Below are 15,233 nucleotides of genomic sequence, written 5' to 3'. Positions count from 1 at the left end.
TTTTCAACATACATTTTTATGGGCCAAAATGATCGTCTTAGTGTCGAGGCTAATGATTGATTATTTGGCTAAAGGTAATGACAGATGTTTTAAAACTGGTACAAGTAACTTGTTAAGTGCTCGTTTTTAAAAATGTAGTGTGTTTTTAAAGATATAATTAATTTACAACTGACACACGTGGATTATTATAAATGTGCACAGTTTCGATGAAGATTTTTATGAGTCAAAATGCTAATCTCAAAGTCGAGGCTAAAGATTGATTGTTTGGTTTAAAGGTAATGATTGATCGGTTCGCTCAGCCAATCGGATGATTCCCGGAGGGCGGGGCCAACTTGTTGACAGCGCTTGCTGGTCTCGCCTGCCACTGCGCAGGCGCAGACCGGCGGACGAAGATGGTGCTCATCAAGGAATAGTGAGTCTGACGTGTTGGTTTTTTTCCCCCCTCTAATCATCGCTTTAGCGCATTTTCATCCATTTCAGGGCTTATTAGCGATCGGCGTGCTTCGTTGAGTTTCCTAGCCTGAAACCCGAAAAAAAGGCCGTTTAAAAGCGGGCTGGATAACGGACGTGGATAACGGGATACCGGTCTTTTTTTTTTTTCTTTTTTAAAGCGTTGCTAGTGGAACGCTACTGCTAGCGTGGCCAATTAGCCTCCTATTCAATATGAGTCATGTATATCAAATCAAAAAAGACACACACAGCGCCGCCTTTAATGCGTTTAACGTTGCCGCATAGGCGTGCTAACCTCACAAGCTTTGGTTAGCATCCCGTTATAGCCCCAAAGTGGCGTAATGTTAAGCTTTTGAGGGACAGCTTAAGGCTCCGTCGGATTTAGCCCTCAACGCTAGCAGGAAAGGCTAGGCTAGGCTAGGCTATCAGCAGAGCACTTCCCTAGCACCGCCCTCAACACAGACGTTTCACAATAGCTGGCACTATTGTCAACAACCTAAACAAGTACACGAATGCCTGCGGGACGCTTTTTTTTCCTCAAGACATTTGTGCAAGGAGGACGCGGAATTGGCCTGCTACTTCGGCGACACTCGCGTGGCAATTAGCCCCATTTTATATTGGGCGATTAATTGCAACTGTTAGCATGGCGAACTTGCAAAGCAGCCCGGCGCTTTACATGAAACCCAGCGTTTGAACTACTAACACGACATGTAACTAAGTCGATAATTAACTAGCTAATCATTGGGAGTCGTGGCGCAGAGATTTGAGCTGTTTCAAGTTGGTGAATCCACCTGTCGCTGGTGAGTTCAACCGGCCAAATGGCAAAAATGTACACTTATTCCTGGCTAAAAACAAATATCCCTAATGTAGAGGGAATCAGTCAAAACCTGCCACTCAGGTGCAGTGACTTCCTTTTGTAGAAAAAAAAAAAGGTTCAGGGCGAAAAAAGATGGCCAGTCAGTGTTTAGTGTCATGATAACATTCTGTAATCTGTAATTGATTAAGCTAGCTAATAGTCATCGGTGAGGTTTGTTCTGCGACAACAATCTGGTGAATGTACCAGTAGCTTGTAAATTCTCTTAGCCAAATAAGAAAACAAGAAATAAATGTTGAATTCAATACACCGTAACTGCTTGCAGTGTCTATTACTACATCATGAATGGAGTTGGAACTAACAGATTTAGAGCAAATAAATCAAAACTGACCACTAAGACGAAGTGACTTCCTTTTGTAGGAGTGGGTTTCCAAACAAAGGCTCGCTTCTCTAAATTGTCGCTGGCCTTTTTTTTTTGTGTGTGTCACGTTAAAAATCTGTCATCTATTTTATTGAGCTAGCTAATGACTTGAGTCAGGACAGAGATTTGTGCTGTGTAGCAAATAGCTAAAAACAAAATTGCCTTTTTAATACATGGTTACGACGTGCTATGTGAAACAACATTTCCCCGATGTCGTTTTAATTATAACAGATTCAGAGGAAAATCAATAAATAAATAACTGTCCTCTCTGGTAAAGTGACTTCCTTTTGTAAAATTGAGGTTCTGGGCACAAAATGGTCACCAATCAGTGTCACAGTCAAATGCTGTCATCTGTTTTGTTGCTCATTCACGGGTGTTAAACTCAATTTTGTCGTGGGCCGCATTGTTGGTACAGTTTTCCTCAGGACCGTTACGACTGTGAAATCATGTAAATGTTTCATCACCTCATCATAGTAAATTGATGGATCATTTGTTCTGAAATCAGAAGTCAAGGATAACATTTTGTTCAATAACTGTTACTGTAAAAAGTGTTTTGGTAAAAATTTTTTTTACAATATCTAAATGTCATTTCACATGACGATTTGAAATGTTGGAACAGATTTAAGCAAGAATCATGGACGTTGACGCAAATGATTTGCTTTCGCGGGCCACCTAAAATGGTGTGGCGGGCCCGATGTGGCTCCTGGGCCTTGAGTTTGACACCTCTGCCAAATGTCCTGAGACCTTCAAACAAATTACAATTATGTACATAAGCATACTTGATTCATCATGTGGGGAAAATATTCACGTGCATATTGTACATGCGCTACCCCAAATTTGAGATTTAGCATGTTTACATGTACATACAATAATAAGCATTCAGTACGCTGCAGTCACATTTATATAAGGAGTGCATATTTGAGTGGCATAATATTGATGAGAAAATATATGGTTTGCCTGCATAATATTGATTGCACATACATAATTTGGTGTATAAACGTCAAGTCAATCAGTGAAAATGCTTTTGTGTATGCGTCCATTGTTTAAGAGGATTTTAGGTTTTTATGCTGTAGTTTTTATGCTATGCATAAGTTAAATTGAAGCTATAATTTGAGTTGACAGCACTATAATAACACCCCACTTTTTGTTTTGTGTCTGCAGCCGTGTGGTGTTGCCCATTTCTGTTGAAGAGGTGAGTGTCGTTGCATTCAAGAAATGTTCAATTATCTGGCCTCGAAGGAGGGATTTTTCCTGCAGCCCAGCAGTCCCGAAGGCAGCAATTCATAATCATCGCCTTAGGTTGTGACTGTCCATTCACGTTTTCACCTTGTTTTCCTTTCACAATCACATTCCGAGTAATTCCCTAAAGACGACTAGAGTGCAGCAATGGCCAAACGAGCTCTAATTACCACACGCAGCACTGAGATTAGTTTTGGCAGTGTGAAAGGAGGCCGCAAGGTGGAACTTGCTCCATTAAAACAAAACAAAAAATAATAAAAAAAGTATATGAAGGCGAGAGCTTTATTTGTGCTTAAAGTAACCCCGCTGTTATGATTGTTTAATGGGTCAGTGTGACCCACTGCACGTTTGATCATCAAAAAATCATTAAAACTTCATCATAAAACTGAAGAACAAAAATAGGGCCAGCAGAATAAGTTTTAGCGTGAACGTTTTTTTACATATAGATGTTAAAAAAAACACAATATAGACTTTTACTGGTCATTTTGACCCAGAAAATGTAGTTTCAAAGTAAAAAAAAAAAAGTATAACAACATAAGGCCAAGAGATTTACCATAATACATTTGTACATTAAAAATTAACATTATTTTTGTTCTACCTGGAGAAAAAAATCCAGACTTTTGAGGGTCGATTTGACCCACAAAATCAGTAATTAAATGGAGCGAAGCAAACGTTTGGGAAATGTGGTTATTTACCATGAATGACGCACATTTTTATAAAACTCTCTTCATGTTAAATCCTTTTAAAAAGAACACATTTCAAATGTGCACATTAAAACATTTTTGTCAGGTTAATCTGACCCAGGAAATTCTAGATTTTTACAGGTCAAGTTGATCAACCAGGAAGGAAATATTTGGAAAATTTGGTTATTTGTGCTCGAATGGGATTGGTTACAAAAATAATTTTTTTATGGAAGGAAAATTGAGATTTTTACAGGTCCATTTGAGCAATCAAGGAAACATTTTGAAAATGTAGTTATTTCTGGACAAATGGGCTTATGTATTTTATAGTCAGAATCAGGAAAGGGGGGGGGGGGGGGGAACTGCCTTTTTACGGGGGTTTTAAAGTCTTTTCACCCGCTGTTGCGCATTCCGCCGGCAGTATCAAGTGGGCCAGCTGTACTCGGTGGCCGAGGCCAGCAAGAATGAGACGGGCGGCGGCGAGGGCATCGAGGTGCTCAAGAACGAGCCCTACGAGGAGGACGGCGAGAAGGGACAGTTCACGCACAAAATCTACCACCTCAAGAGGTCATTGTGCCACCCGCACTTTTTGCACTTTGAACGCTCGCCCACGGACGTCCCCTCACTGGGCTCTTTGTCTCTCGCCCCCCCCCCCCCCCCCCTTGCAGTAAAGTCCCAGGATACGTGAGGATGCTCGCGCCAGAGTCGGCGTTTGTTTTTCACGAAAAGGCCTGGAATGCCTACCCCTACTGTCGCACCGGTAAGTCGCCAGACAGTAGAAGAGTCACAATGATGTGATCTAATTGGATGATGATATATATCATCTAATACTGGATAACATGTAAAGTTGACTGGATTTTGTATTTGGAATCCAAAAAAAAAGAGAAACGAAAATGTGTCAAACTGTGGCCACAGGCAATGTTTTAATTTAGGTTTTAACGTTCTTAATTGTCAAGATAAGACATTATTGATCCCACAGCAGGGGAATTCACTGGTTACAGCAGGCAAACAATGTAATGAAAAAGAAGCTTTATCAACTATAGCCGATCATGGGGGGTGGGAGTATTTACAAAAGGTAGTTTCAAATCATTCATTCATCGCTGGCGTGCCGGAGCCTATCCCAGCAATCTTCGGGCGAGAGGCGGGGTACGGTCAAGGGCCACGTTTGATTTAACGGACTGTAAAATATGTATTTTAATAATCATTTAAATGTTTTATTTTTATAATTAACCAATCAATAAAATAAAACAATATTTTATAAACAATTATTTAACTTTTTTTTTTTTATTGCATCATATACAACAAATCAATTAAGCAATTATTTGATGGGCTAAATGCATAATTAATGGGGGAGAAACTGGAAAATCAAATACCGGGCTGCTCCTTTAAGTAGGCGGCGAATAAACTACACCTCCTGACAAGTATCGTTATGACTAAAGCTGCATGATGATTAAGGAACAGGAGCACACAGAGAAGTCATGCTGACCGCTAAATAACGTCAAATGTAAAACGCCAGAAGAATAAGCGCTAAGGTGGTGCAGCAGTAGCATTCTTTTTGTTTTATTCCAAATTCCTCGGGCATTTGAACTTTCGATTGTATTGAAAATAGGATAAAAGTGTGCTATAAAATGAATGTTTGTGTGTTTTGAAAGTGCTCATTGATGACACTAACACCTCTTTTGTTTTCCTTTTTCTCCCGCCGCCCGCTGCAGTCGTGACGGTGAGTGTCATCTTTGTCTCTTACGGCACACGTTCGCGATAGCGCCCTCTTCCTTCTGGCGAGCGTTAGGGCGCACCGTCACGCCGCAGTGGTCAGAAGCAGCGCGGTGGCTCTCTAATACTCTTATTGCTTGATTGGATTTAGCGATAAATCCCGGCCTCCGTTCATGGCGAGCTCACCAAGTCACTTGGTTTAGATCAGCTACATCTGTCAACACTGATTTCTGCCTGGTAACGTCAATTTTATTCTTATAAGATCAAGTCTTGTTCCACAAAAAATAAAATTGTTCTGATAAGCTCTCGTAAAATAGGACTTTATTCTCATATTGTTAAATTACGAGTTGGTTGTTATTGGATCATGACCTTTTTTTCATAAAAATACAACTTTTCATAAAATTGACATTCTGTAAAAATAATTCTAAAAAATTTGACTTTATCTCTTGTCTGGACTGCACATTTTTTTTTCAAAAATGACTTTTTCTCATGGGATTAGATTATTTTTTTTCTCATAAAACTGCAGCTTTATTTTTAAAAGAGTAAAAATATGATTTTGTTTATCTAAAAATGTGACTATTCTTGAATAATAGGATTGGAACTTTTTTGTCACAGAAGTACGACTTTGTTCTCGTGGGATTAGAAAAACAAATTCTCATAAAAGGACCTTATCCTCATAAAATTGAATTTTATTCTCTAAAAATATGACTTATATCATCTAAACATTTGGATTTATTCTGGTTTCATCGATTACCACTTTTTTTGTCCAAAAGTACGGCATGTTTTCATAAGTCATTTTTTTTTGTCATGAAAATACATTATCCTTTTAAGATTATGACTCATAAAAATACATTTTCAAATTGTTTTTATTCTTGGAAAAATGACTGTTCACAAAGGACAGTTTTATCAAAAATTCTTTATTTTATTTTATTTTTTTTAACGAGTAGGACTTTTTTAAGACAAACTTTTTTTTCCCCACAAAAAACAAGACTTTTATTCTTGAAAAATAGGACCTTTGTCCCATATAATTTAAAAAAAAATTTCTCCTCTCGAAAAATACAACTTTGTTCTCAGGATTATGACCATTGTTCGTAAAAATGCAACTTTATTCTGATGATGACTTTATTCCCTAAAAAAATAGGACTTTATTCTCATGACATGTTTTCCCAAGAAAGGTACTTTTATTATTTAAAAAATAGTACTCCATTCTTATAAGGATTATGACAGTTTATTTCTTGAGAAAATACTGCTGTTAACAAGATTAAGACCCTTTTCATAAAAATGTAACATTTTTCTGATTATGACTTTATTCTCTAAAAAATAACTTTTATTAAAAAAAATAAAATAAAAATTCACTCTAAATATAAGATTTTATTCTCCTCAAATTACAACTTTTTTCTCAAAAGTATGACTTTATTCTCGTAGGATTCCAACCTTTTTTTCCTTCATAAAATATGACTATTCTCCTAAGATTTTTTTTTTTGTCAAAAAATACACTTTCATTCTAAAAGAATAGGACGTTATTCTCCAAGATGACTTTTTTCCCTGCAAAAAAAGACTTCTATTATCGAAAAATGTATTGATTACGACTGTAGCCTAAAAAAAAATATATATAGCTTTTTTCGCATAAGATTTAAGATTTTTTTGTCAAAAATACATGTTTATTCTCTAAAAAATCGGAATTTGTTATAAAACACAACTTTAAAAAATAAATAAATAAAATTGTTCTCATAAGATGTAGCGTTTTTCTCAAAAGGACAGACAGCCTTATTCTCGAAGGACTGCAACCGTTTTATCTTCCTGAAAATACAACTTGATTGTCATGAGGGCTTTTTTGATGTAAAGCAGCGTTGAGAACACTGATATCCACCTGATAACTCACGTGCGTTCCTCTCCTGCCTCGCAGAACGAATACATGAAAGATGACTTTGAGATCAAGATCGAGACGTGGCACAAGCCTGACTTGGGAACGGTAGAAAACGTGAGTCAAGCCGACAAAGGCCTTCGGACACCCCTCGAGTCGGCACCAAAAACACGGGATCCCACGTTTCCCATAATTCCAATAATGCACCCTCCTTGGATGTTGTGCTGTTGAATTGTCACTGTGTTAGCATCATGCCTCGTGTATCAGGTGCACGACCTGGACGAGCAGACGTGGAGAACCGTGGAGGTGGTTCCTATAGACATCGCAAACAAAGAGGAAGTGGCGCCAGGGGTGAGTCCTCAACAGCTGCAAACTCTGTAATGCTGATGTGTATATATTATAATATATACATATATATAACAAAGACAATATATTATATTGTCATGTTATTAAAAACTCAAACTTACAGGAAAAGTCATTGTCTTGAGAACCGAATTTATATTTTTTTCATTGGCGTATTGGTCAACTCAATTTTATTTATAGAGCTACTGCAGCTGAAACAAAGTGCCGTTCATAAATACAAATCGAATATAAGACAATTGAACAGAACATAATTTAGAAGTGCTCCAGTTAAGAGACGAGCAGCAGCATTTTTCATTTTGAACCAACTGGGGATGTTTCAGGGAGGACTGGCTGACTCCAAAGTAAAATTCATGACATTGATCCAGCTGAGCTATGATGTAGGCACGGATTCCTGTTTCAAATGTTTCACAGTACAACTGCCACAAAAATAGAGAAAAAAAGTTGACATTATGAGAAAATATTTTTGACAGAAGAAAGTTGCAATATGAGAATGAAGTATATTTGTTCTTGAAAAAAGTTGCAATATTATCTGTAGTTGTAATTTTTTTTGTGGGAAAAGTATTAATATTAAAACAATAGTCATGTTTTTCCCTTCAAAGTAAATTGTAATACTAGGAGACTGAAGTCACTGTTTGTCAACAGACATGTGACGCGTCAGTATATAATGGTACCTTGAGCTATGAGTGACTTAGGAGTTTTATTTCTAGGTTTGGATGATTTATTTATTTTTTGCTTTGACTTAAGAGGAAAAAAATTGACATACGTGCGCTGTATGGCGAAAGTGAACTCAGTTTGGCAGATAGTAAATAATTCTTCAAAAAAGAGGCTTCAAGCTGTTAAATGCCACTCCCAGTTGAGATTTACTGTCAAACTAAACATAAAACAGATAATTACACTTTGTGTATTTTATTTTATTTTTTTAAATAACACTGTTTTGTCCTGAAGTCCACTAGTTTACTGCTAACATGTAATGAGAAACGCCATAGACGGGGTAAACGAATAGCAGCTATGTGGCGCTCTGATAACACCTTAAGAAGCAGATATTTGAACACAAATGGTGCAGCTACACATGTAAACACCCGTAGCCACAAAATATAACAAAACTCACAGTCACATATATTCTTGAGCCTCTGCGAAAAGGGATTGTTACAGCGGGTTACTGAAGTATTTACAGTACTTGTGAAACTCTTGTCTGCAGTAGTGTACATTTTTTATTTTTTAAGTGGGGATAAACCGCCTTAAGCAGTTTCGGGGTTGGTTACCCTGCAAAAAGGAAAAGACCCCAAAAATCTGCCAAAAGGTGACTCCGCGGGTGCCGAACCACGAGTATGCTGGGTGGGGTTCACTGTAACGATATTTCTTTACATTTCAATGGGGAAAAGTTTTGACAGATTTGACATACAGGTGTTGTGTGTTACCAGCGTGGTCATGGAACGAATTCAACTCGTGTCTCAATACACCACTGTATGTATACTTTTCAACGTGGTACTAATATTCTTTCGTACGTGTTGATGTCTTCTAAGCCCCTTGACATTGTACCGCTTACATCACATTTCCACTGGTTTAAAGACAAAAAGGAGGTGTTGGGGCCATTTTTTTTTTCTCCCCCCCTCCATTTTGGATCTGCAGTTTCTCACACGAGCTTGGGCGCAGTAATGAGTTAAGTGGCTCAGCGAGGAGGTGCGGCTTAAGCGGCTCGTCCATCTGCTGCAGGTGCTCCCCACGCTTTCCCTCCGCTGAGCTGCCGGATTAAAACGGCATCGTGCAAGAACACCAACAACAAAGACCCCATTTGAACTCCTTCCTTGCTGTGGCAAACCTTTCAAAGTTGATGGCAAAGTAGTTTTTTTTTTTTTTTCAAGGTACAGCAGATAGAAAACGTCTACACACCCCTGTTCAAATGCCAGGTTTTTGTAATATAAAAAATGAGACCCAGTTAATTCATTTGAAAACTTTATATAGAACACTGCTAATGGGACCTGTAAACGTATACAACCCAATTGGGGGCGCGGGGGATAATGGGGTTGCACAATTGTGCACACCCTCTTATAACTGGGGATTTATAGCTGTTCAGAATTAACAATACCATTCAAACTCATGTTAAGGGGGCATTTACTAGCAAGTTTTGAATGTAGCCGATTTGTCCAATTCTTCCCTTTTGTACTTGAGTTTGCTAGTCTTGGGCCTATCTGTTGGCAAATGGAGGATGATTCCACCAGGGGAGGCGGATACTTTTTCTTTTTTTCCCAAGCAAAACTTTTGAAGTCGGTCACAGGTCAGTGCGAGGCCGTGGGGCTGTGCCCTGTTCTGATCATGGGAAATTAATCATCAATGTCCCACTTGTCTGGGTTCCACGTAAATGTCAGCTCTACTTTTACATCTCCTATGCGGCAGTTTTGCGGAAACTCCGTGTGACAACGTCTTGTTTGTGTCCATTTGTGTAATGGACTACATGACAAAGTCCTGGAGATGTCTGCTGGTGTGTGTAATAGAAACATTTCTTTATTGCTTTTTTGTAGTATATAAAGTGACACAGTCTCAAGTCGGCATTTGATGGTGTTTTATTGCAGGACTACAAAGCAGAAGAAGATCCCTCCCTCTTCCGCTCGGTCAAAACCGGAAGAGGCCCCCTCGGCCCCGAGTGGAAGGCAAGCGACACAGCCAGCAGAGGTTGAGCATCCCGGTTTTTTGATTTTTGAATGTCGTTTCTTTGTCGCACGCAGAACGAGTTGAAGACAGACTGTCCGTACATGTGCGCGTACAAGCTGGTTTCCGTCAAGTTCCGGTGGTGGGGCTTTCAAACCAGAGTGGAGAACTTCATCCACAGGGTAAACGCCACATGTCTGCGTCTTGTCGCATTTCTGAAGCTCAAAGCTTCATGGAGAACGGTGCGATTATTTTTTGCTTCCGCTCACATCCGACAACGAGGCGCTTTGAACTGAAGATGCATTTTTGGGATGTAGGCATAGCTAGCTAGCTAAGCGCATGTTGAAATTGGGACTGAAGTTCTCATATCGGGACTGGAGGGACTCAACGCTGTATTTCTGCAATTCATTACTGCGTAGTTCTCCGTCTTTGCACATTTTCAGCAATTATCTTCAAGCATGTATTGAGAAACAAATCTACGATTTCACTTCTTCCCTGCGTTTGTATCCACAGCAAGAGAAGCGCATCTTCACCAACTTCCACCGCCAGCTCTTCTGCTGGGTGGACAAGTGGGTGGGTCTGACCATGGAGGACATCAGGCGCATGGAGGAGGAGACCCAAAGAGAGCTGGAGGAGGTAAAGAACATCTCCCGCCGGTCCTCCGGCAAAAGGCCAAGCGTTAACCTTGTAATGTCACATTAGATGCGCCAGAAGGGCGACGTGCGAGGCACCTCGGCGACAGACGAGTAGACGCCGTCGCTGTAGTCAAACTCTAGAGGCAGGCTGAGTAAGTCACGCATGGAGACGACCCGCCAGCCGCCGCCTGCATGGAGAGCTTCGTGCTCTTTGTCTGTCCTTCATCGCGCTTCTAACTCCTCTTCGTCATTGTTCACATCCTGTCACTCCCCACGGGGATTCATGTTTGTTTTTTTTTTTTTGTGTCCGGGTCACAGTTGTATTGGTAACATGTTAACAGTCTCAACACAGAACACCGCATACAGAAAGATTCTGTTCCACGGCCGAAATAGAAACTCGTCCGCCCAGGCAGAAATCTCGCGGGATCACACGCGATCTCACAAAAATGAAGACGAGCAGACACTTGCGGCTATGCGCCGATGTTTGCGGAGTGTTGCCGAAGGGCGGGAGACAGTGTTGTAGCACGGTGATGTTGTCAGGAAAGACTGCAAAAAAACATCAGGTAGGACGTTTGGTTTTATTTCTACTGCCTCTTGTTCGTTAGTCAGGCCGCTTCTTGATTGGCTACAATCCGCTAATCCGAAATTTACTATTAGCAGCATCGTGACTTGCGCAGTCGACGGCTTTCCCCACACACTGAAAGATTTTTGATTGTAAATATTGAACACTGTCAATATTTAAGATTGTTGGCCCCGACCCGTTTGGGACCCTATTATCGGGGCAAATATGCTCTTAACTAACGTACCTCGTTTTATAGGACAAAAACGGCCCGATTGTCCTTGTGTATTTCCTGGCTCTTTCCAGGACTTTTGTTCGGTGCCACTTTGCCTGAACTGGTTGCATTTGTCATCTACTGTCGTTTCTCATTCCTTCTCTTTCACTGATTGGTTTCTCTTCCAGCTCCTTTCGCTGCTTTCTACATTTCACCGCATATTCTCCTGCATGAAATGTGTTTCCTATATATTTTAACCGATTCTCCCCCCCCCCCCCCCCCCCCCTGTTTAATCCATCCAGCTGCGTAAAACCGGTCCGATTCGAGGCACCAGTGCTGCTCACGAGCAATGAGCCAAACCACCCCGACCCTGTCTTGATGATGTCATCGGAGACACGCCCACCACCGCCGCCGCCGCCGCCACCGGGAGGAAGTGGCCCGGGTTCCCCGATACTGTACAGACCCCTCCCCACTCTGCTCCAACAACAACAACAACAACCTGGTTTTGCATATATATAATTATATATACGTACACAAAGACAAAAAAATCTCTTTGCACAGATGTAATTTGCCTGAAATGTAAATGATAGTGATTCCGATGGACGGGGCTTTGTTTTTACTCTTGCGTGGAGCCTTTTAAATTGACCATTAGGAGACGAATGTGCTTTTTAGACATGAAGGTCCTCACCAAAACTGGCTGACTCGCGCAGCCGTTGGGCCATTTTTATTATGATCGCCCCCATTGTTGTTGTTCTCCGTGTTTGTCTGTACTACAACGCAGTATTTGTCCGTGTTGTTGAAAGCCCTCCCGCCACCTGTGCAAATGATGTCACACCCATTTTTATTTTCCGTCAGTGTCCAGGGAGCATTTGTGACCGCAGCGTTATTCTTTTTAACAAGTATTCTCCCGCTGTTTCGGACGATTTTAAAGGCGTACTCAGCCGAGGCCCATTCGAACCCTGCTCGAGGCCAGTTGACGCCCAAAGTCCAACATTGTGCTCAAATGTATACTCATGGTTGGCACACTTCCCTTCTCGAGCACGCTTGGAAGCGGCACGTTAGATATAAATGCGACTACTCAAAACAATACACAAAAGTTTTTCTTTTCTTTAGTCATCAGCAATAGAGCATGGGTTGGTTTCACCAAAACGTTTCTGAACAAAAAGTGGAGAAAACAAGCATTTTGTGGAAAAACAAACAAACACATCAAGCAAAACAGTGACTTTAACGCTAATGCTTGCTTTTGTGACACATCAAACTAGAAAACAACAAAAACAAGACTGAGAAAGGGCTTTAGATGGTAATATAATTTATTTGTAGATACGGTATGGATGGCGACCTCTAGTGGACGAATAAAATACCTGCACCTCAAGTGCAGTTTCACAAATTGTCATTGGAATGTAAATATGAAACTTCTATATAATAAAATAATTAGTCGATACTTTGCGGAATTCATTTACTGTGTGATTTTCTTGAACGTATCCACCACAGTAAACGAGCGTTTACTGTATCCAACCAAGAAACTCACCATGAGCGACGCAGACTTGCTGCATGACGAGAGTTGAATGTCATTTAAAAAAGTAATCATTTTTCTTAACGTCATTGGACATTCACTCCATGAACAGTTATTTTTTTTCCACAATCGCAGCACTACTACCTACCGCGACATATACTCTTATTATACCATACATGTACCTCTACATACTCTTGAGTGTGAGGTACTTAAACTTGTTTGACTTCCAACGTTGGCATTTCTCTCCCTCATAAACGTGAGACTCTGAGATTCAGTGCCTAGTCTTTATCTTCTACGCAAAAGTTGTGCTGATCTCAGAAGTGATGCAACGCCACCATCTACAGGAAACCGCTAGTCATTACAGCGGTTTACAAGCACGACGAGAAATAACGCACGGACACAGTTGGAATGGCCTAGCTCGAGTACGCCCTTGGATGAATGAACTCGACGGCGTAGATGGATGCGGCGGCAAGGCTGCATTTTAACAAGCGTCGACGGCTAACTAGCTAAAAACGTTCGAGGTCGTGCTGTTTGTCATAAGTGTACTTTTCGGGTCGGTAGCGTTTTCATGTGTGGTTTTAGACTGTATCGCCTACATAGTTGAACCACGTACGCGAGGTGTGACAAAAGAAATGAGCCGGCGCAGTCTCGTTTCTTTATTGTCACGCGTGTGTGTTGCTCCAATTGTCATTGAAGTGTACTGTGGAAATTGGTTTAAGAGTTTATTCCATATCCTGGATATCCAGCTTCAGGTCCACGTACTAGTATGCCCTTTGTCATCACTAGTAAGACCATTCAGCGCACTAGTAGAACGAGAGTAGTTTTTTTTTTTTTTTTTTTTTTTTTTTTTCACTGCTAGTGCTACTTTTGGCTACTAGTACAACATTAAGCAGGACATGATATAGAATTAATACACAGTTTTGCCTTACTCATGTCACTTAGTTGCCCTACAAGTATGACAAAGAGGGTACTAGTACATGGACCTGAAGATGAATATCGAGGATGGGGAATAAATGTTCAATGGATTTTCATGTGTACCAGCTTCATGCGATGGCTGCATTAAAAAGAAAAAAAGTTATCTTTCAACCCGTTCAAACCTCACACAGCAACACGACGACGTGTCAGAATTTCCTCAGCCTCTTCCCTCTGTTTGTCTTCAATGTTTTTATTTTGTTTCTGTGTTTGCTAAAGGGAAATCCTTTTGATAATGCCAGCTGGGGTTTGACTGTGAGGGCAGGACTAGAAGCAAAGGCAACGACGTTTTTTTCGAACATTGGTTTAAAAAAAAAAACCAACAAAAAACATTTTTTTTTTTTTTTTTTCTCCTCCTCCTCCATTGATGGAAAGGACCGGGTCACGAAAGCAACATTCAGGGGTATCAGTAGTGAATGTATGATTATTAGTTACTTTTTTTCTGGTTTATTTGTCACAGTTGTCAAGCTGTGACTGAAGGTCTGGACAACGGAACACAACAGAATATCTAATAAATTTCAACAAATGAGAGATCTTGTGTGCTGTTTTTTTTAAATCTCAATTGCTCAATTAGAAGTGGGCAATACGGCATTAACATTGAACAAAAATCCAATTTTTGGAATTCTTTGCTTATAGAAAAAGCAAATGACAATGGCATGTGCTTTATTTCCCCACATAGTGAACTTTTGAAACTTTTTTTTTTTGCCATGCAGCAGTTCAGAAGATAGTGAACAATTCTTCATAAAATAGGCTTCAAGCTGTCTATTGCCACTCCCAGTTGAAATTTAACGAAACAAAACAAAAAGAATTACACATCGTGTAATTAAAAACGACCACATAGTTTTGTCCTTATTAAAGTCCATTTAGCCTGATGCTAACATACATTGCAAAACGCCATAGACAAGCTAATGAATAGCATCGGTGTGGCAATAGACGTTTGAACAAAAATGGTGCAGAAACGCATGGAGACAGACAATATATCATTACTAAAAGGGATGTATTTATCCTCTGTGAATAACCCGGAGCAGCACAATGTCGACTGGATCGAAGGAAAAACTTTAATTCTTTGCAGAATATGTATTATGTAATTACTGTATGTTTGTATGAATTGCAATATTATAGAGTGGCATTTTTAAAAAATGTTTTTTTT

The 15,233-nt window shown here is 40.1% G+C and overlaps 1 protein-coding gene across 2 annotated transcripts; it reads left to right on the top strand.

Annotated features, from left to right (window-relative positions):
- Positions 1 to 316: 316 nt before the first annotated feature.
- Positions 317 to 14,614, top strand: pitpnb (phosphatidylinositol transfer protein, beta). 2 transcript variants are annotated; one of them, XM_061800141.1, is made up of 12 exons: positions 317 to 412; positions 2,847 to 2,877; positions 4,026 to 4,171; positions 4,273 to 4,364; positions 5,317 to 5,324; positions 7,224 to 7,298; positions 7,449 to 7,532; positions 10,115 to 10,192; positions 10,268 to 10,372; positions 10,704 to 10,826; positions 10,893 to 10,977; positions 11,901 to 14,614. In XM_061800141.1, exons 1-11 carry the CDS (start codon positions 393 to 395, stop codon positions 10,938 to 10,940), a joined length of 810 nt encoding a protein of 269 aa, XP_061656125.1. In that variant the 5' UTR covers positions 317 to 392; the 3' UTR covers positions 10,941 to 10,977; positions 11,901 to 14,614. The 2 variants fall into 2 exon arrangements, with proteins under 2 accessions (XP_061656125.1, XP_061656124.1); XM_061800140.1 differs by lacking the exon at positions 10,893 to 10,977.
- The last annotated feature ends 619 nt before the right edge of the window (positions 14,615 to 15,233 follow it).

The sequence above is a fragment of the Phyllopteryx taeniolatus genome, chromosome 15 (genome assembly GCF_024500385.1).
Source record: "Phyllopteryx taeniolatus isolate TA_2022b chromosome 15, UOR_Ptae_1.2, whole genome shotgun sequence".
Lineage (NCBI taxonomy): Eukaryota > Metazoa > Chordata > Actinopteri > Syngnathiformes > Syngnathidae > Phyllopteryx > Phyllopteryx taeniolatus.
The sequence above is the reverse complement of the archived record's forward strand: the minus strand, read 5'-3'. Positions and strand labels throughout refer to the sequence as shown.

Bases quoted from the DNA above. Each gene is read 5' to 3' on its own strand.
- pitpnb (XM_061800140.1), top strand. From the start codon at position 393: ATGGTGCTCATCAAGGAATA. The intron at 413-2,846 runs GTGAGTCTGACG...TTGTGTCTGCAG, and splicing joins ATGGTGCTCATCAAGGAATA to CCGTGTGGTGTTGCCCATTT. The intron at 7,533-10,114 runs GTGAGTCCTCAA...GTTTTATTGCAG, and splicing joins AAGAGGAAGTGGCGCCAGGG to GACTACAAAGCAGAAGAAGA.